General features: G+C 36.0%; 1 protein-coding gene across 3 annotated transcripts in view; it reads left to right on the top strand.

Annotated features, from left to right (window-relative positions):
• htr4 (5-hydroxytryptamine receptor 4) overlaps positions 1 to 22,571 on the top strand; it is a 132,006-nt gene extending 109,435 nt beyond the window's left edge. For all 3 annotated transcript variants that reach the window (XM_039654406.2, XM_039654408.2, XM_089134809.1), the window contains one exon: positions 17,940 to 22,571. In XM_039654406.2, coding sequence (XP_039510340.2) covers positions 17,940 to 18,027 — 88 coding nt within the window. In that variant the 3' untranslated portion in view covers positions 18,028 to 22,571. The remainder of the gene's footprint in view (positions 1 to 17,939) is intronic.
• The last annotated feature ends 558 nt before the right edge of the window (positions 22,572 to 23,129 follow it).

The raw sequence follows: 23,129 nt of genomic DNA, 5'->3' as shown, positions 1-23,129 counted from the left end.
TTCTAATTGTCTGGGCTGATGTATCCAGAGCTATGAAACGTTCACAGCCTTGAGCTTATGGTAATTTGACTGTTATTATAGCAAATCAATGGCCTAGCAGCCCAGGTTTTTGAAAACAAAGGACCAGAGCCGAGAGACCATTGCTTCTAACAAGACATTTGGGTGGCTTATTATGGGCGTTGTGGACACAAGGTACTGTGTCATTCGAGAACAAATGTGTCAAATGGACATTTCTAGTCAGATTTCATTCTCTCGTTTTGGTCCTAATATTATAGTGCTGTTAGGTTCATAAAGATCAGACATTTTTCACTTTTCATAGTGAAAACATACCAAAATGTATTTAAAATAAATTTATTTCATACTAAGATTATTACAATTCTATTAACATACTTACTTGAGACATATCACTTGAGACTTGCAGATATAAATATCAAAATAAAAATAAATTTGGAGTACTTCTTTGTTGTACAATGCACATTTCTTTATATTAAGCCTGGAATATCATAGTATAATCACTGTATATCAATCTTTAAATGCAAGTTAGTTGAAGTGCACCTAAAACTTCAAATATATTTAGTTGGACCTCAGCACTATTTCCAGATAACTAAAGTGCATTAAGTACAAAATTAGTTTTTTCCAATTTAGCAGAGTTTAAGGATATCAATTTAGTATGCCAAAAGTACAATTGCTGGGTATTTATATTAAGTACATGTCGTGAATCTGTAAATGTATTTGTTGTATACTTAGCATAAAATAAATGTATTTTGGTATATTTATTTTTCACAAGGGGAGGAACAATCTTGAAAAAAAAAAATACACCGCATACAGATAACCTTCATAATATGGGTAAATGCATTTTGTAGTAACCATTTATCAAGCTATTTATGTTTTTATTTTCTTTGAAACAACTTTTATTTGTTGTTGCAAAGTCTCATGAGATGTGTCAGGGCATTTGATCTCTTGACTGTAGAATTGGCTTGACTGGAGAAGTAGCTTTTATCAAGTGCTTTTAACAAGAGCGGTTCTTCAAGGTCATAAGAAAAAAAAAACTGAGAGCACATGGATTTTACCCAGTGTTCAAAACACAGTATAAATACTGCAATTACAACTCTGCAGCTACTTTTGAGACATCTTTGAGATATATAGCCATTTCTTACTTTCAATTTTCCAAAAAATAAAAACTTATATTTTGTTTAAAGAAAATTTTCATGTTTACTGCTAGTAAGTTGGATGTTTGGTGGGGTTATGGTTATTATACAGGTTATGGAGGTTTTGGGGTATGTGTTAAGTTACAGGTAGGGGTAATTGTAAATTTTAATTACCGTAAATGCATGTAGCCTATTTCAAATGTAATTACAATGCACCGACATCAAATGGTTAAGTACATAGTAGCTAAGGCCATTTCTTTTTTAATTTAAATCCCCATGACAGGTTCTTATTTGTGCTTAATTTTGCTTTGCCATGTTACACGAGATACACTCATATGTTCAAGCCTGGTTTAACTTATCTTGAAATATGTCACGCTCGTTTGAACAGTCGCTCCACAATGACTTTCAACAGTGTGTGGTATTTGATAGTTTATGTTAAAATGATTGGATTTGCCTGATATAACATTTATATTTACACAGTGGTAAGAGAGCTCAAATTATTGGATTATTTAATGTTTCATTTATTTAAATACAAGCTCAGTGAAAGTGGCTCCTGGCAGGAATATTATTCTACTTGAGAGAATTATGTCACTCAGCTCGGTGCATAAACAGCTGGATTAGAGTGTGGATTTTGGGAGCCATTGAGTGGGTGTACATGGATAGAGTACTCATAACTCAGTCTGACATTGCTATTTTTCATTTCCACCCTCTTAGCTTGGAATCGTCCAGCTCAAAGGGGCTGATTGTTACACCATTCCTCTTAAAAGCCAAATGTAATCTTGGTGTACCATATTTGATTTGTGTTTTTAATTTCATGGCTGTTAGTGGATTTATTGTGCACCCAAGACGCAGCAAAGACCCACAGGAAGAGGGTCAGGAAGAACTTGTGTGGTGCAGATAGCAGCGCCATTTACAGAGCTATAAGCATCATGGTCATCATAGCTCTTTGAATGGTACTGCCATATGCACTGAACTATCAGCATCTCGCTCCCTCAGTGAGCGGCTCCGCCTGTTAATCTCTTTTTTCATGCAAGTCGTTCATTTCATTTAAGTACTTAATCTGTTTGTACCGTTGTTTCTTAATTGGTTTGTTTCATATTTGCGTTTCTTCTCTATCCAATTGTTACATGATTTCTCAGAGGCCCTTGTGCAAATGTAAACTCACTCACCTCAGAACAGCCATCTGAACACATAAGAAATACCCTGGCTGAGTTTTGCGAGAAATGCAAAAGTGTAGTCGTGCTCTCTAATTAGTTACTTCTCTCTAAGTGAGCTTTGAAAAAAGGCTGAACATTTATTGTAGCATGCCGAGACACAATTACAGTGTCCACTGGTGAGAGAGAAACTCCTGCAAATGCATATGCAAATAAAGTCAGCTACAAAAATAACCCTGTCCACGCCTTTTCAGCGCTAATTATTCACTGCGTCTTTAGTGAATCCTGACAGTAGTTTTTAACGCCAGAAGAGTTTGCTCTAGCAAACTAGATAAGCCGTTAGCAAATCTGACCCTTGAACAACTCGACGCACCACTGTATCCAAAGGTAACATACTCAAAACTGCTTTTAACAGTCATATCAGTCAAAGAGGCACCTCCTGTATTTTGTTCACTAGTGCTAAGAAGTCAGTATTTGGGGAGTGGATCAATGTGGCAAGCATTAGGATTGCAGAGTGTTCTCAAATCTCTGCTGGAAAACTTTAGGAAACTTTAGGAAAATGCTCAGCGCTGTGAATCCCCACTGAGTGCATTGACTCAAGCAGAAGGGGGTGAACCTTGATAAACCGAGAGGAGTTTTTATGGTTGAGTGCTGTTTCTATATCAGGTCATAAAGTAAAAACAAAGAGGTAGCTCTATTATTAGCTCTTATAAGTTATGTAACAGCAATCATTGCTGGAGAATAATGGGGCACTTCGAGTCCAGCAATGCCCAGCATTCCTTGTTTTTATCCAGCAGTCCTAATCCCAGTTGGGGGAATTTCAGCCAAACTTTTAATATTGGTGATTGTTTGTTTTCCAAAAGGTGCATTGTTCTCCTCTTTTGCTCTCTTTCCCTCGTAAACCACTATTTTTCTTCTAATTGCATTTCTTGTGATCACTTCATATGCCATTTCATGGCCTGTTTATAGGGATTTTTTAAAATATAAATTTTGCATAATAGTCTGAGTTTATTTTACCCTCTGGGCACAGATGTAAAATCAATGTAAAGATGTAATGTAAAGTCATTGTTATATGGTAGGAGTGCTAAAACAAGTGAAGAAGAAGCAGCTTACATGATGAACAAACATACAACAGCATATAAACCAAAACTGCCTTATGTTACTGAATGAAATGTCAATTTAGGACAAACTGTGCAAACTTTTGGGGTGGTGATGGACTCAAACTACTCAAACTATGTTTGAATCATCATTCTGAACCTGATCATACCTTGCTTTTGATAAAGCTTTTTGTTTAAAATGTTGCTTTTATTTATTTATTTTTTTTAAGTTTTATGTATTACAGTTTTTCTCAGTCGCATTGGTGCATTTCTCACATCACTATTTACATTTGCGCAACAGTTAATGCAGTTCTCAAAACAATTAGTACAGACAACTGCGAACCTATTGAAAACCTGCAAAAGCATGTCACTTGCTCAAAATGGATAGCTCATTCCTCAAAAGCAAGTATTCATGTCAATGAAAGTGTTAGTGTCATCAATTATGAAAAATCCAATGTATTCGCATCCTTTAGCGTCATATAGAACGCTATATGACAAAATGGCGCTATACTACGCACATGGCACCCGTTATTGTTAATATAACACGCGCTGTGATGGTTAGGTTTAGGTGTGGGGTAGGGTAGTCTCATATTACGCTAAAGGATTTATGACGCCTTGGGTTCGCGTGAATATTAACGATAAAGGGTGCCATGTGCGTAGTATAGCGCCGTTTTGTCATATAGCGTTCTATGTGACGCTAAAGGAGAACGGGCTGGAAAAGTCCTGACACCATTGTTTATGAACAAGATCAAATGGCTTTGTCATTTCATTATGACAGTTTACTCTGTAAATGTTTTCCAATGCAAAAAAGTCAGATCTTGACGACCTGAAAATACTCAGGACAGCACTATACTATTTGCACAGCCATTTGCTCTTTGCAATTCTTTTTTTTTTTTTTCACAGCATTGTGCAAAAGAAAAAATACACCCTTATTTACAACCAACATAAACGCCCTTTGGGTAGAGCTGTGCACAACTAAGTAAGTAATATTGCAGTACATATTGAAACTGAACATACAAGATACATGCACAAATTGCATAAATCATTCATGCACATCCCTTCTCATCAGTGAAAGCTGAGGTTCAACTGAGAGAAATGGTTCAATTTAGGATAAAAAAAAATATTTTAAAAAAATGTAGAATTTGTGTGACAGATTTTGACAACTAGTTTAACATTTTTGTATGTGATGACTCAAGCAATGAAATGAAGACTAATTAGTTTTATATGGAATGACTGTTCAGCATTCACAAGTAAAGGAGCTGAATGCAAGAAATTTATTTTAATTAATCATACATTTTCCCTGATACGTCACTAGACATTAAGAAATCATGTTCATTTCAAATACTTATTTCACTGACAACAGTAGTCCGGCCAGGATATTGTCATTTAAAAAGTGAAGTCGCAGCCCTTGACTGATGTTGATATTGTCAAGTTACAATATTGTTTTGTTCTGATGCGTCACCCTCCACCGATCTATCAATCACGCACTCAGTAATGTTGTGGCATTCAGGTTGCCAGCTGTTCTCTAGTTACCACAGCTGCAGATACAAATGTGTCAGAATCGGATAAAAAAAAAAAACAGAACGTTGCGAAACCCCGAAAAATCTCAATATGAATCCGAAATACTTTGTTACACTCACTGTAGAACTCGTCACTTGCAATTGGAAGCTTCTAGTAGCAGCCTGAGCCTACGTAGCATATCTGGCAACCTCGAGTTATGCGGGAAGGCGGGGATACACCCTAAATTGAAAGTGATTGCAGTACCAGTTTTGGCCACAATCTTGCATACAGCTCCTTTTATTTGACTGACGTGACATAAGCAAATCATAATGCTATAAATCAGCAGAGAGTTGTATGAAAGCAATTGATGCGCGACCAAATGCATTTGCAGTGTGTTGGACTTGGAAGGAATGAAAAACTGCTACTATGATGTGTACAAATGTTTAAATGTTGTGGAGATTGAACTAACTGTAAATGTGAATAATGATGTGAGAAATGCACCAAAGCGACGTAGAAAAACTGTAACTGACTCCATTTGCCACCAATGTCTCCCACAAACATCACTATAAGACTATAAGATCTAACCACCATAGACATTGAGGGGGACAATAATTAGAAATGGCAAAATTGTCCCATCCAATATTTGAAAGTCTAGCACTTCTCTGCTGTACTCCATTATACAGCTCTCTGAATGTTGTTAGGATTACAACATTTTTAGTGTGGCCTGCCTCAGCGGTCCAACAGCGCTTGTCAATGTCAAAATGATTGACATGGCCAATCAAAGTAGGCGGGGTTGTTTACCTTTCACAGAAGCTGAGTGTGAATTACAGCGAATTATAGAGTGTAAATGACAAAACAATTAAAACTTGTCAACTGTTTTACAGATGTTAAACGACTGACATTAATATTCAGTGATGCAAACTACTGGACTTTTTTTCTGCAGAACTGCTTTATGACTGTCAGAAAAAAGGTACAAAAGCTGTCACTGGGGCGGTACCTTTTTCAAAAAGGTACACTTTTGTACCTAAACCGTGCATATTGGTACCATAATTGTACAAATATGTACCATGAAGGTACCAATATGCACCCTTTAGGTACAAAAGTGTACCTTTTGAAAAGGTACCGCCCCAGTGACAGCTTTTGTACCTTTTTTTTCTGACAGTGAATGAACTAATTTAATAACTTAAGATCTTTACAACTCTGAACTGACTTCAGCTGAGCAATGGCACTATTTTCTTTAAAAGCTGCAGCCAAAAATAACTGTTTGCATCATTGAATCATTCTCCTGTTATCAATGTAAAGCTCAATATAAATAAAGGTAACTTGACTTGACGACTTTTTTCCTCAAATTTGTCTGTTTTGAATTGAAAATGTATGTGATTGATGTAATTCCTAACTGAGTGTGAAGACGAAGCGTTTTATTCTTTTAGTTTCGACATATTAGGCATTCAAATAAAAGTGCTCATATTGTGATGCAAAAATAATGGCAAATAGATAAAAATGATTATTTCCCAACAAGAATTAGACATAGAATATCATTTACTGTTCTATTTAGTTATCCTTTATAAAAAAAAACAATGAGACATGGTCTCAGTGTTCAAGGCATGGTTATGGCCTTGATAAGACTAAACATGTGAAGTAAAATCTTTATTGATTCTTTTTTAATAGGTATTTATTGCTGGTACTTATTAGATCAGCACATACCACTGCAATTGTGCTTTAAAATGCTGTACATTCATTAAGATTAATTTAGCTTAAAGGGAAATTTTGAAAGCATGCATTTCCAATAACTATAATAAAAATTCAATAGATATGATAGTCTAAAATGTCTCCCAAATTCCCAAGCCTATCCTTTGGGAAATAAGGTTCATCTCATTAATTGATTCAGTCATAAAGCACAAAGGCCTTTTGATTCTCGTTATAGCAAAGGATGAATATACTGTGGGATTATTTTTGCTCCTTTCATGTAATATTGCTTTTAAATAAATGAAAATCGCTGTATAAATGGCAAGCAATTTTGTCATCTCCATCACTGGCTTTTGTGCAAGAAAAAGACTCGCATTCAGATGAAAAAAAATCCCGTATACAATACAGAATGTAAATGATCCTTGACTGAGGGTTAGAACATGAACACTTCCTAGAAACACTTTGCAGGTCATGGAAAAATCTCAATTTTTCCGATTTTCTTTTTTGTGAAAGATTATTTTTTGTGAACTGGACAGGAATAGAAGGCTGTGAATTGAAATCATAATTCCTGGAATATTACTGAAATCCATGTATAGATAAAGATGTACAAACGTGTATTTGCTACTTCTGAGGAGTGAGGAATGACAGGAATGACAAATTGTGTTTCACTCATGAGTCACGATACTGCGTTATACAAAAATATTGCCCTGTGATCGTTCTGATCAGTTTTTATAGATCTCACTCACAGAACAACAGAATAAATCAGTTATGATGTCTAATGGTGTAAATTCATGATGTTAAACACATAATTAAGATGTAATTAACCACATCCATTAATAAATCAATTTTAAGAGCCTGAATAAATTAGAACAAAATGAGTCAGCTTTTGACAAACGGGTATTAATTAATAGAGCATAGATCTTGGAGCAACTGAGGATAACCGTATGAATGAAATGTATTTAAACTTAAACATTGTTGTGACATCTGAAGCGAGACTTTCAACTTTCGCTCCATTTAATGTCATAAAATTAAGGCTCATTTATTTTCCAATAGTGATGGCCTTGAAATGATCTAGTATTTTTTTAAGAACTGTTTGAATGAATCATAAGAAACTGTGTTTAAATAATGTGTTAAAAGTGTTAAAATAATTAAACCTATCATGCAAAACAATGAATGTAACACAGGGTAAAAGATCGGATAAAGACCAAAACGAAGAAAAAAATCCTTGTAAACATTTAAATTGTGAGTGATTCATAGGTTGAAATTGTTACAAATGCAAAACAAAAATTTGTGGGTTTCACTTTATTTCTATGTGAGAGTTAGTTGATGTGTAGTTGCAAAGTTACTTACAGACAAAAGAATGTAGACAAATACTCCACTTTTTTTGGAAATAGGCTCATTTTCAACTCCCCCAGAGTTAAACAGTTGGGTTTTACCGTTTTCAAATGCATTCAGCTGATTTTCTGATGTTTAAAAGAATATCAGTAACCAGACAGTTTCTGGTCTCATTGACTTCCATAGTATATTTTTTTCCTACTATGGAAGTCAATGAGACCAGAAACTGTCTGGTTACTGATTTGCTTCTAAATATCAGAAAATCAACTGAATGGATTCGAAAACGGTAAAACTCAACTGTTTAACTCTGAGGGAGTTGTAAAATGAGCCTATTTCCAAAAAAAGTGGAGTATCCCTGTAAGGGTGATGGAAGAAGAACTGGGACTCGTACACTTTTAGCATTCTTAAAAGCGACAGATCACCGGCGCACTGGGGCTTTCACATAAACTCAGATCACATAAACTCAGACTTCGCTGATCCACGCCCCCCTCGCCACAGTGTTGTTTGATTTTGAATAATGAATGCTAAAAATGAGCAGTTACCCGAGTTACCCGAGACGGTACAGGCAGGTACACACCAGCTGCTATCTTACAAGGCTTTCCTCACTGATAACAGACTAGTCTAGCTATTTCCATTATTCATGCGATAGTTGCTGGTTCTTACCTGGTGCAGTTGCCTTATAGGCTTGCTGGATAATCCTGTGTAAAGAGTGTAAAGCGTATAAAGAGTAAAGAGTGGCCTGCTGGGATTGGATGTTAGGATCAAACCCGTCTCTGTTATGCAGTGTGGTATTATGTCCTTCTGTTAACTTCAGCCTTCGCCTGAAGGAAGACTTGAGAAATTGTATTAGATTTTGCTCTGGTCTATGTCATGGAAAAATGAATCGGATATTGATCTAGATGGATTTGCACTCCCTTCTGGTCTTGGTTTATTCACTAAGTTCTGATAGAAATACACACAAGTTTGATTTCCTGTCATGGTGACTTCTACTGTTTTTATACTGAGCTAATTATATTTTCAGTCCCAAATTCTGATTTTTATTTAGGGATATATATATATATATATATTCATTTTCCTTGTGGTGCAGATGCATTCAGGTTTTACTTTACTTGTAGGATTATTTATCTCCTATAAGTGCATTTGTCCTTCCTTCCTTTGTTTTCCTCTCTTTCTGTCTGTCTCATTCTCAATCCAGTCACCAGCCTCCTCCACACCATACCTGCATTTCTTTCAGAAAACAATCAGGTCATGGCCCTGTTCTGGTGCCACTCAACTCCACAATAATCAGGTTTTCTATGTGGACGCGTGTGTTTGAAAAGCCTCAGACAGTTCGAGGATGACAAACACACTCATAAACGTTCCAGCTGAGGAAAATGGATGATCTGCCATGGATTGACACAACCATCTGACTGACAGTGAAGGTCTAGGGTCACGTAGCCAGACATTTGACTTGACAGACATGGCATAAATAACAGAAATGCCCATTTAGACTGGAAGGGGCCGTCTGACTGACCACACTTATTTTTCTTGGTGGTCATCAATATGTTTTTTAGTTAGCTGTGCTCCCTGAACAGTGGAAGTTACTGAGACGAGTCAATGCCGTCGAGTGCAGAATCATTCAGTTAAGAGAAATCATTGAAAACACATTATTATGCCATTTGTGTTTAAGCTAGTTTTTTTGTTATGTTATTCAAGGAGACCATGTGGTGTCTTGGCCCTGCGGACATACCTGCACCTATGGAAAATTCAGTCATAAATATTTCCACCACAATATCATTTCAAAAATTATCTGTTGTATCCTTTTGTCTCGATTTAATAAGCTAACTTCATGCAAGCATTGTATGTATTCTAAATACATGTAATTAAACAACATTTGGAATAAATTAACAAATACAGTATATAGCTTACACTAGCCGAGACTCTTTTTTATGTGTACTGATGTGACGTAATGACTAGAGATGCACAGATGGGCTATTATTTTATCCGCAATCGCATTACAAAACTCATCATCCGTCCGCCATCCATCCGCACCAATGTTTTTGACCAATTTTCAAAACCGCACCCGCCCACCAACCGCTGATTGGACGATACGAGGCACTGCTGATGACAGCCCCGATAGAAAGCTCTCAGAACATCAGCAGTGAACTCTGTCTCCAATCGGCGCGCAGGGACAAAAATAAACAAATTGCCTAAATTAATGGACGAAACTTGTCAAGGTGTTCGTGCGGTTTGGGTTTTAGCAGCACACTTGTGATGCAGCATATTAGACGTAACTTCACCCATCTTGTGGCTGTCATGAACATAAATTGCTTCGCAGGTTTTTGCAAATTACGAAGCCTGCACTGGTGTCATCCTGTTTTTTTTCACTCAGTAAAACCTATTCCAGGCAACACTTTTCTGACCTTCTATTTCCTTTGTTTTTAATTCACCTTTTTGGATTTTGTCCCGTACTTCCTTCGCCGGTGTTGCCATCTCTGATAATAACAAGCAGTCTCTGCATAGACTCGACTAGCTGCATGATGAAATTTTGACTTTCAAAGTGTGCTTGATTTATTTTTATTTTGTTTTTTTTTGGAGGTAGGTATAGTCAGATAACAATATTTAAGAATCTCTCTATATATATATATATATATATATATATATATATATATATTTAATTTGATTGGTTCACTGTAAAAAAAAATAACATTGATTTTAACGGTAAAATACAGTAAAAATTCTACAGTGCAAAACTGTTAATTGGTTAACAGAAAGTTTCCGTACTATACACGGTAAATTACTGTGATATAATTTTACAGTAAAATACCGTTAAATTTACAGGTTTGAAAGTGAAAAAGAACAAATCATTGTATTTAAATAAAAAAACGTAAATTGACATTCCCACAATTCCCTGCGTGACACTTCACATTTGATGAGTTTTTGTTGAAACAACTAGTTCCTCATAGTTTTATTGTTAGTTTTTCTAATCAGTTATGTACATTAGGGTTTTATGTTACATTAAATGTTGTTAAATTAATTTTTAATGCATTTTTTTAATTTCATGTGTGTTACCATGATGGTGTTTAATGTTTGTGTGAATGACACTGTGCAGCTTCTTTATATAAGTATTATTTTATATAAGTATTCACTTGTGATGAGCTGTGATTGCTCATGTAACTCTCATCACTGCATGCTGTGATGATTGTTGATTGTCAGAATATTACAATTGTCTAAAACAGATATCAATTCGTCATTAAGTTGGCAAATCAACATTTTATCAGAAAATAAAATACGGTTTATTACTTTAAATTTTAAATAAAGTTTGCAAAACCATTAACTTTCCTACCGTATTTTTAACGGTAAAGTTCTGGCAACCACAGCTGCCGTTTTTTTACCGTAAAAATTAAGGTTTTATTTTTTACAGTGTTCAATCGCACGCCACCCGCCCGAATTTAATTAAAAAATAATAATAATTTCGTCTCGTCAAGTCCGCGGCTGTCGCCTACTCTAGTAATGACGCAAAAACATGCTTGAATCTCCTGCGGAAATCCACCAGTACCACTGGAATTAAAACCATTAAGCTTACCGCTTTGAATCGAGCTAAGGCAAGCAGATAGTTTTGAACACTGGCTGGTTATGTAATTTCTCAAAAATGTATTTTGGATCATTTTTAACTCCAAAAAAGCTACGTACAGCAGCTTTAATTATATTATAAATAGTTATAGAGTGGATGGATGGATGGATGGATGGATTACTGTCAGTTTTGATCAGTTTAATGCATCCTTGCCGAATAAAAAGTATTAATTTCTTGCTGCCCCTATGGTAGTGTAAATATAAAAGTACTAGTGAATAGTGTTTCGCAAGTATTTTCTGAGGACTGTCAAGGCCTGTTAGTCTGACCCTGAATGAGACGAGAGCTGTGACGCGGCAGGCACTGAGATGAGATTGGACTCATTTTGCACTGCCCTTTCTGACCTGACAGGAACTGGAATATGTCTGAATAGATAAGTTTGTAATATATTGCCTAGCCACTCTTCTTGTGAAGTGGACTGGAATTAGAGATGGTATCAGACACCAAAAGAAAGCTATATCTTGCCCTGCCTTTACTTGTTAATCCTAAACAGTTCAGTTAGGAGAGATTTTCCTGCTTTGCCTCCTCTCTCAAACTCAAGTGATAGTGAGCATGTCACAAAATACATCACTAAGAGGTTCTTTTATCAGATAAGATGATGGCTTGATAAACAGGCTTTAGGGCTCCAATTAAATGAGTCTTCTGTTATCAGCAGCTGCATGAGATGTGTGTTTTAAATGGAAAAATTGTTTGTCTATCACCTTTTTGCTTATAATGAAATTGTGGCAATATTGAGACTGTTATCAGCAGTCAAATTTCTGGGTTTTGTGCCAATATTTGCACTCAGATTTCAGCTTTGATTTCAGACCAAAATATCTAGTATTAGTTACCTGCATTTAAAAATATAACTTATGATGATGCCAAATAATTCTATTTTTGTTCTATAAAACCTCATTTTGAGGACATTTAAAGATGGAAAAGTACTAGTTTGTGTATCTGTTAAATTCATTAAAACCCAGTATGAGGCATGGCAAAAAGTTTGCATTTAGCACTGATTATAACAGTAAGCCCAGACGTTTTTTCAAAGGAAATTGAAGATTTCATTAGATTATCATTTCTTCAACCACTACAGTATTTCACGCTTTGCTTTTTTTTGCTTCTCTGCACTCCAGATGGCCATGGATTGGTGCGACTGTGGCTTGCACAGCTAAACAGAGCCTTCTGACTTTAATGATGTCAGGAAACTGTGGAATAGAAGTGAGAATGAAGAAATCTCCCTCCCTCCTTCTCTCCTCTCTGCCCTCTATCCCTCTCTCTCTCTCAGTTAGATTTACAGTGGGCAGTTTGGACAAATATTCCCTTTGTTCTTACTAAGCAAAATCTATTTCTTAGTGGGAATGAGCGATAACACTTCATTTCGATTTGTTACCAAGTATTATCAAGGCAAAAATACTGACAACTGACTGACTGCTTGATCTTTTTTCAGTATTTATGATGATTATAGTGAAGTGAGTATACTCCTTTGCAACAAGTTGATCTTAAAGTCAGAGTTTTCACTTTTAAATATACTACCTTTGAAAAGTTTGGAGAAGAAATTTTTTTGAACAGTCTCCTATGCTCACCAAAAGTGAAGAAAAAAAAAATAGTAACAGGACTGAAAGTAACAGGATTGAGTTTTTAAGCAAAAAAGATATTAAATGTATGGCATATGGCCACATAGCATTGATGGTAATAGCGTGAGGACACTGAGCCATTTCTAGTGCCTTACCAAAAGTTAATATTTTAAAAATAAAAAACTTAAATCAAAGAAAAAGTTTAGGTAACAGGACTGTATGTTGAGATTGACCTTCTCATTCATAGTTACAATTTCATGATATACAGAAATGACTTATAGTCGCCCCATTGCCTTCAGAAGATCCAGATGATGATCATACTGTTGAAAATGTGTCTTGTGGAATATTCTACGTTTTTCAGAGAGGGGATGTAATAGTGTAACAGGACTGAGTGAAAACTCGGGGACATGACTAAAATGTGTATTTTATCTAAAATCAAATGTTTTTTTTTTTTTTTTTTTTAAAGCAGTTAGTATATAAAGTCACACAACAGATTTCTGAAGGATTTTAATCATAATTTTTCATGGTAAAGTTTAGAGATGGAGAGTTGGGACATGCAGAAAATGCTATTTTTTAGTGTTATGTGTCGTTAATGTTTTTAATTATATGTTTTAAATTTGTTGTTAGCTTAATGTGCATGACAAAATATTTTAGAGTTCATTTTCATGCAATTTTATACATATAATCTCCTGGGGACAGAAATGGACAGAAATACCCTTTTGGTGGAATGGCAAACCGTGATGCATTCTTTTTTCAGGATTCTCTGGTGAATAGACAGTTAAAAAGAACTGCATTTATTTGAAATAGACATTTTTTTGTAACATTATATCTTTATTGTCACTTTTAGTCAATTTATTGTGTCCTACTTTTGAGTGGTAGCATATGCGTTAATGTTGCATTGAAATCATTATAAAATCACAAGCATGCTTATCAGTCTCAGAAGTATTGATATTTCAAGATTGATTAGCCTAATCCCACTTTTTAGGAAACGAAATTAATCTAATGTGGAGCAGTTCCTCTGTTTATTTGGCTATTTATCATTAGGCTGTTTTGTTTTATTGCGAAATTCTGATTCTAGAGGGAGCGACACTTATCTTGCAAATTAATCAGAGCTGCATATTTCCATGTACATTTCTGACAGCTTCAGTTCCGTACTGAAAATCAATGGACATGGAAATGGACTTCAGTTGAAATGCCGCATCCATTCGTTCAGGAAATTAATTGTTTTTTTCCACCACACATTTCATTCTGAGTCTAGCATTTTCTGCCTGGGCTGCAGCAAAATCAGAAGCGTGTGACCCCTCACGTGTGCAGTTAACAGAAAACAGTGGTGAGATCGTTCCCATATCAATGTCCAAAAATCCTGCATTTGTGATGAACTTGAACATATTTTTCCACTGTTGGTTGGTCACTTCTTTGCTCTGGTTGCTGTGGTTACTCCGTGACTGAGTTATGCTGCAGCTCAGATCTAAATTTGTAGGCATTTTAGGTAAGCTGCTGCCAATTTCATACGTCAGTGAGCGTGGAGAATCGCAGATGCCTGGAACGTCATCACTTCCTGGACCTGCGAGTTGTCGTCACGTTTGGTGATCACATTGAAAATCCCGATCCAGGGTCTAGGTGCAAACCCCACGGCTCGTTGACTGAGAACTTTGTGTTTCCTATTTAATACACAAATAATGCATTTAAAAAAGTCATTTAAAATAATGCCTACAGCATGCATATATTTATTAGATAATTTATTGCTCTATAAAGTCCGGCAAGTCTATCAAAGCAGCATTTGCAGATGGCACAAACAAATAAAACATGTGGTTTGTGGTAATGATGTGATTTTAACAGCTATGAAATCATATGTTAAATGCATGCTAGTATCTAAAGTGAACTCTTTCCCAGCCAAACATGGAATTTTTCAAAACAGGCTCATTGGAAAACGTATACCGTATACAAAATGCTAAATATGTACCAAAATGAACACTAGAGGCAGTAAAACAGCAAGCACTTTTAATCGTTTTCATACACAATCATAAGCGACAAAAACATACTAACCCCAATTTTTTGAAAAGTACAGTGCATTTCTTCTTCTTTAAAAAGAAATATATATATATATATGAAGAGTTCAGATGCAAAAGCCTCTAAATGCCATTTGAAATGTTCTTCTTTAATGATGATTTTTGTCAAACTTGTATATTTAAGTTCAGTAATTTCACTTAAATAACAATTAATAGGTAATTATCATTGCCATTTAAGTGAAATCACTGAAATTAAATATACAAGCTTGATAAAAATGGTCATTCTAGAAGAAAATTTCAAATGGCACTTAGAGGCTTTTGCATCTGAACTCTTCATATATAGAAAAGGTTCTATATAGGACCTTAAAATGTTCTAAAGTGCTACGTATTTGGAACCCCTAAAATGCAATGCATGTGAATGATCACAAAATTAATCAACATCACACAAAGAGTGACATTTCAGTTTTTATCTTCCAAAAATCAGCATGTTTAATATGTGACATTAAGTTAATTCAACAGTTTAATAAACAATAACTTAATTACAACAACAAAATGTTGCAGAATAATGTAATATATGAATGAATAATAGCCTATAAAGAACCTTTGTGCCAAAAGGGTTATTTCTTGTCATTATAGAACATTTTTTAGCATAAAAGTTCCTTTGGAGTTGAGTAAAGAACCCTGTGCTTCATATATATAACCCCAATGAACACTTTTTTTCTAAGAGGAAATTATTTAATTAAAGTCAAAATGTTTGTTTGCCTATTTTTCTATATCTAAATGATTTCCCGGAGAATTTATCTCTCTAGATTTACTGTAAATAAGTTATGTGCCCTACACCACTGCCTTCTTTCCCATCAGTCTTCAGGGCTTTAGTGCATTTCTCTGATGCCCAGACACATAATTAAGAATGAAGTTGTCGGATTGATGTAGATACTTCCTCTGTGTGTGTGTGTTCATGTTTATGTAAATTAAGGAGCTCTGCCTCTGATCCAGCCAGCTAATGTCTAGATTGGATGTACCAGCATGATCAAGAAATTATTACTGAAGTGTATTGGGGAGTATTGAATGTTTGCAGTGAATCATGTTAATTTGACAGATGTATCAGGCTGTGCTCAGGCTGTGCAGAGCTGTCTCGCAGTGAACAGTATAGTTAGAAAGTGGCAATGTGGCAGTAATTTTGGGTTCTGCTTCATTGAAAAGCTGATGCATGTTTCCTTTCAAAAGGAAAAAGGTTTTTCTTTTGTGCGGTTTTCTTTTGTTCAGGCACATTTCATGCCCAGTTGCTCTGCAGGAATTGACTTTAGATTGTTTGTTTATAAATAGATTGTAATGATTTTTTTTTTTCTTGAAGAAAACTAGGTTCATGGCCGGTACGGCTATATACAAATGAGTAATCGTATGGGGCAATGTTTTCTGTCTCAGTAATTTAACAAAACAAGAAATGGAGAGGAGGTCTATAGATGCACAAATGTGTGTATTTTATTTATTTATTTTTTGTCTGGCTACACTAAAACATTGATTTTCTTTGAAACAGTAAATACTACAAATAGTTACAAAGAAATGGCAAGCGACACATTCAATTAGGTGTATATTTAAAGACTGAAAAATACTTTTTTTCCCCTTTAAAACACTCCAATAATCTTTATTAAATCATTGAAAATTGGAGTGTTACAATTCCTTTGAAGATTCTGAAATCCATAAGGATTTTGAGGATTTCTTTGCTGAAGAACTTAATTTATATCTGATTTAACTATGCAATAATCTTTCATCAACATCAGAATGCATTTAAATGCATTTGCCTGTCTTATATTACATTCAAAATACACGTTTTGTCCGTTCTTGCATTCCCTGGAAATCTAACCCTCTACTGATTGAGATACTGCACACAAGCTGTTGAATGCCATGTCTACATATTTAAACTATTAAAAAAGATATATTTTCTACTTGCCATTGCTGTTCAGTAATGAGGGATGGGACCTTATTCTCATTCTAGAAAGTATTTGACTGGACAAAAATATTTTTGTATCTTCTATGTCTTTTACTGTTTTTAAAGGTTGGTTAAACACTTATTTGTCTTTTAATACCAACGCATTCTCACCCCAAGGCGTCACCTTTGACCATGCTTCAATATTTGACGTTTTAGGCGCCCTTTAGCGTCACTTACATGACGCGATCCTACAACGTCATCTAACTGACGCTAAAGGAAAGCGTCAGTTAGAGGACGCGGTTAGGTTTAGGTGTGGGGTGGGGGTAGGGTACACGCGATCCTAGGGCGTCATCTAACTGACGCTAAAGGACGCCTAAAGCGTCAGATATTGAAGCATGTCCAAATGCTTCCCAAGGCGTCAGTTAAGTGACGCCTTGGGGGTGAGAATGGGCTGTTAATACATATGGTATTGATATATTGTATATGTATCATTTTATCTACAGCACTTGGGTCTACTGAGTAGTTTATGAATCAATGAAATGAAAAAAGAACAAAAGTCATGTAAGCAAGATTGTAATTGTGCACTACACATCTGATAAAAGATAATTCTGTCATATAGTTAGCCTCAAAGCTATAAAAGCCACATTTTGATATCATATTTAAACCTGCGCTGCTTTTGGCCCTCACCATTATCAGTAGTAGGTGATGTAAAGATTTCGCCCTTATTAAAGAACCTTTTTTTTCATATTAGTGAAAGGGCAACATTGGCTCTTCTGCCAAATGAGGTGAGGTACATTTCTCCACATTGCTTGAAAATTCTTCCAAAAGCTTGTAGAGAGACGAATATGAGATTCTGTGGTGCTTTTACATGTGTCACTGTCATTGAAGCGGTGTCCTGGTTTCTTTTTTTCATTCAGGTATTCAGTTCTTCACAATGGAAACAACATTGAACAGGAGAAACTGTCAATACAGAACGACACAGAGTCCCAGGAGTCATGTTTCTGACACAGGCTACGCTCTCATGAGGAACATCACTGGAAGGTGCCATTTCTTACCGCCCTGCCTGCAGCTCAGACGCCACAGGAGCATTTCAGGACTTGAGGACTGGGAGCTGGACTGAACTGTTTGCTCAAAGAGCTGCTGAACAATGAAGGAAATGACAATGTTGCCAAAAGTCTATATTTTAGGATATGAATTTCCATTGCAGAGGAATGTTGGTAAGTTTTCTTACCCCCCCCCCCCCCCAAATGTGTTTATTTCCTTTTTGGTTCTCTTGGGAATATTATTTAAAAAATATAACAACAATCTTTCAAGCTTTATCCAGAGAGGCTTTGTATTAGCTTTAGAGTCAGGATAACACTTCCCGAAAGGTACGGCACAAACGCTAAATAAAGATTTATTTTTGTTCTATAAATAAAAAAAAAACACAGTATTAAGAGGTAGAGCTGGGAGCATTGCAGGAGCGATTTCTCAATTGTTTTCCCCCGCAAAATTGTATATATACAATCTGACAAAAGAAAATATTCACATATATTATATAAACACAAACTTTTATGTCAGATGCAATTAATCGTGATTAAAGGATTAAACAACTTTTTCTTCCAGCCTTGAAATTGGTTTGAAGAAAACATACATACTATCTCATTTTCATATTGTGAACTGAAATCTCATTTATGTACGACTTCTAAAGCTCTTTGGGGAATGAGATGATGCACTGGTCACCGTAGCTCAGATCTACGGGTGACCATTCTCAGTCAGGTCAGCTTTGTGCTTCGCATAAATGCTTCCATTTCCACAACGATTTCCGTTATGAGGATCTCCTCTGACATGATTCACTGGAATAAACAGCCCAGTGATTTTCTGAGAGTGTTAAAACAATGTGATGCCTGTTACTGAGAATGTGTCAGCCCACTCCAAACAAAACCTCTGGTGACAGCAACCAGGGCCTGTGCTCCCAGATACCGTGTCTTAAACTGTTTTAATCTTAGCCAAAGATGACCATCGGTTGCTGCAAGGATAAAAATGGTTTTAGGAAAGGAAATAGCCTGAAGTTGTTCTTCCAAAAGTACTTGAAGGGATAGTTCGCCAAAAAGTGGAAATTCATTATTTGTTCACCCTCAAGTTATTCCAAACTATACGGGCTTCTGGTTTTTTTTTTTTTTTGTGGAACACAAAAAGGATGTCAATGATGCAAAACGCCAGTAATTCAAAGGGAATAACAACTCACATTAACCGACGTTCAGCTAATTTTTCAGTCATTTCGATAGAAATCAAGGCGACCGAGAATTCCCCACGCAGATTTCGCAACAGCCGCAAATTCACCGCGTTGACCAAGCTTGGCACTTGGTTTGAAAGGGACTTCTGTGTGAGTTGTGCTTCATACACTGTAAAAATTAATGTACTTTATCTAATCAATAGAATTGTGGCAACAGATTACAAGCATTATTATTAATTAAATTTAACAAAGTATAATTGAGTAATAATTAATCAAATTATTCATTAAAAGTTAACCATTTAAAATGAGTAAAGTTTACACCAAAAAAATGTAACAAAAATATCTCACGAACAGACAGACTTATTTTATATTGCCAACATTGAAGACACCTGATGCTAACAAGCAGAATCACTGAAGGAGAAAATCGTCATTTTAAAACAAACCTAAAACCAACACCGATCACAGTAATGGTGACTTAAATGTCTGTTTTTTTGGTTGTTGTTTTAAGTTTGACTCATTTTAAATGGTTAACTTTTAAGGAATTAATTTGATTAATTGTTACTCAATTCTAATTTGTTAAATTTAATTAATAATATTGCTTGTAATCTTTTGCACAATTTTTGTTTTGATTAGATAAAGCATATTCATTTTTACAGTGTACATTATTGACAATAGATAGCCAATATTTAGCCTAAATTTCTCTAGTGGAAATATGTTAATGGAAATAAGAGGAAATTCTCAATTCATGTCCCACGGAAACAATTCAAGTAATTTACTGCTGACAAAATTGGCTTTCAATAAAATTTGGCTGCCTATACAGTCGAAAGGCGAACCATTTAAATCAGTGCAACCTGACTAAAAAAGGGCTGTTGTCTTTCCTTTTGTCTAATAGGTATGAAAAACAATACCCATTATGCACTGTGCATGTTTCCGTCCAAGGTTACATCCACCAGTATGCTGTGGATACGCTAACCAGAGTAATACCACTTCTTGACTTGTATTGTTCCAGTTGAAAGAAAACAAAGAGTAAACGTTAGCGGGAGTGAGTTACTTTCAGTTTCAAGAGAAGGATTCAGTGCATTGTAGGCAGTGGCTAAAGACTGTAAAGAATCGTAAATACGGAGCGAATGGCACAATGGAAAATCTGAAAAAAACTGTGTTTTTAGTCAAACTGGATGCCATTCGGTCAGTTACATCCAACCCCCCGAAGAAAAATGCTGTCACGTGTACAGTATTGTACGTATACAATAACCGTTTTGTTAATAACCCTCTGTCAATCCAACTGTCCATGGGCAGGGAATACAAAAATGCACAGGTATAGACCAACTTTTGCCGACAAATAAATATGAATTTCTCGGTCGAGGTAACGTGGAGAAGATATTGTTCATTTACCTATACTACTGGCAACAATATAAAGCGGGTTGAAAATTCGCGAAATAACATCTAGCCCATTCAAATTTGGAGTAAATGATGACAGAATTTCATTTTCATTTGTGGGTGAACTATCCCTTTAAGAGAATGTCATGTGAATGCTTCCTATAGGCATCAGGGGAGGAAATACAGCTGCTTCTCTCTTTTTTATGCCGATTTCATGGGGGGAAAATGCGTTGCATTTTCGTTCCTTGACATTTATAACTAAAACCTCCCAAACCAGTGATGTGCCATAATAAAGCTCTCTTCCAGAGCTGAGGACCCCAATAAACATCAAACTTGCTCCTAGGAGAGCCTCGATATAGCAGAAGTGACCCAGAACAATCTCCATCCCTCATTTCAGCATTTGCCAGTCAGCTGAACTGTGCCTCTACCTAAAACGAATTACCTTTGGGAACACCAATTGTTTGAATTGATCTAAACTATTTTGAAATAATTACATTTTATGTGTCAGCCAGTTTCATCAGAAAAGCAGGTTTGGTTGTTGGGATGAACAGGCAGTGTAACATGTACAACACTAAAAAATGTAATATCAAACATGTCTGTCCTCATGCATTAGCGTCCAGTTTATTTTAAAATGATGACCTCTCCTGCAAATAAAGCACTTGTAGCACTTTGATAATATGAAGATTATTCATCCACAAGTCATTCAGTATTCTGGACAGGACAGTGGATGAATGAGTTTGACTTTCGTGATCAGTTTTCATAAACGCGGCGTGGTGATGTGATGATGGAACAAATAAGACACATTAAGATTCGGTCTATTATGGCTTTGTTTGAATGCGAACAGAGCTTACACCTCGAGAGAATGGCTTTCTTTTCTCATCTTCTCATGTTTTTATCAAGCGATATTTAATTTCTAAAGGTAGAGTTTAGTTTGGTTTTATTGTAAATAGGAGTATATTTTTATGCAAAAGATTTGATAGTGGTCCGTCCACGTGTTCCTTTTAAATGCTTTAGTCCAATGCGTTTCTTCCTCCAGTCTGGTGTATCTGCAAATGCTGACCATGAATCTACAGTGTTTTTCAAAGCAATGTCCAAGTAAGCTGTATGCTAGGCTACTTGTTTTTTTTGTGTGTTTTTTTTACAATCAAACATGTACATGGTCGTGCCTTCACGGGATGTACAGAGCATTGTGATTCGCAGTGAAACTGTGCAAGTGAACACCAATAAATGCTGGTTGTGTTTGAAAATATTCCTTTGTAAGAGGTTATAATGTACAATCAAATGATTTCCCCAGCCAACCGCAGGGCTTTGGTGAGTTATAAAGTCCAAATTATTGATTTCATTTCATTAGTACACTTTCGATTATGTAGCACCCTTTGATTCTAAGCTTAGTTAACAATACGCATTTTTTGTTGTTGTTGGTGACAGCAGTGAACAGCTTGCACAATTTCCTTTCTTTGGATGTCATATTTTTTAAAGGTGGAGATTTGGTAATGTTTGAAGCTTAGGAACCATGACCGTGAGCTGAAAAAGACTTTGCCTGGGTTATGAAAAGTAGCACCGATACGTAAGGATTTGAGAAAATGATGACGGAACCAAAAACACAACTATACGAGCCATGAGTTATCGCTTCTAACAGAGCGGGCCAAAAGATGTGTGTCAGATATGACATCAATAACATTCAGAACCTTCTCCCCAAACCTTCATGGACCTTCAGGGTAATCATTCCAATCAGCCACACGTATGAAGCGAACGCCTCATAGCCCCGAAGGCAGAAGTGCTAAGCATGAATGTGTTGTAAATCTCCCAAGAAGTTGTAGAACTTTTGTAAACTCAGTATTTATTTTGGTGGATTTCAGATTGATCTTTTCATGTAAGGCTTCTCTTTCAGGGAGCTATGTGTATTACTTTTGCTGTTGCTATGTGACAGCTCGAAATAAAACTATGATTAATACGAGATGCATTTTGTGTTTTCCTAAATATCCTCATTCTCTCTGTCATCCCCTTAATCTACTGCTTTTCTTGTTGAGAGATGGACCTAGCATTTAATAATTCATCAATGTGAAAAACAACAGACTGGCAGTAATGAGGTGCAGACTGCTCAAGTTTACTCCCAGCAGAGCGTACAGCTCCACACTCACCTTTACCCATGCCAGAGCTCATTTCCCTTTACCAATTTGATGGACCATAAACTGCTTTAAAAGCTCTCCCCGTGCTCTCCTGAGTCACGTTCATTGAACTTTCACCTTGGCATTATGGCGTCTATGGGTATTTTTAAGAGCGTGCGTCAACGTTTCCAAGTCGGTGTGCTGTCGAATTTAAATTGGGTGCGAGAAGCTTTCAGACTTGTAGAACTTTTCTCAGACTTAAAAACGTCAGCGCGGCCATCATCGCTAAATCCGTGTGACCCCGTGCTTTGCGGTTGATCACGGGAGCCATACTGAGGGAGTTATCTGAAGGGCTGAGGAATGTCTTTTCCCCTGATTGCATTTTGGAGTGACTTGCTGAGTTAAGT

This window comes from Pimephales promelas, chromosome 9, assembly GCF_988280905.1.
Source record: "Pimephales promelas chromosome 9, fPimPro1.hap1.1, whole genome shotgun sequence".
Lineage (NCBI taxonomy): Eukaryota > Metazoa > Chordata > Actinopteri > Cypriniformes > Leuciscidae > Pimephales > Pimephales promelas.
The sequence above is the reverse complement of the archived record's forward strand: the minus strand, read 5'-3'. Positions and strand labels throughout refer to the sequence as shown.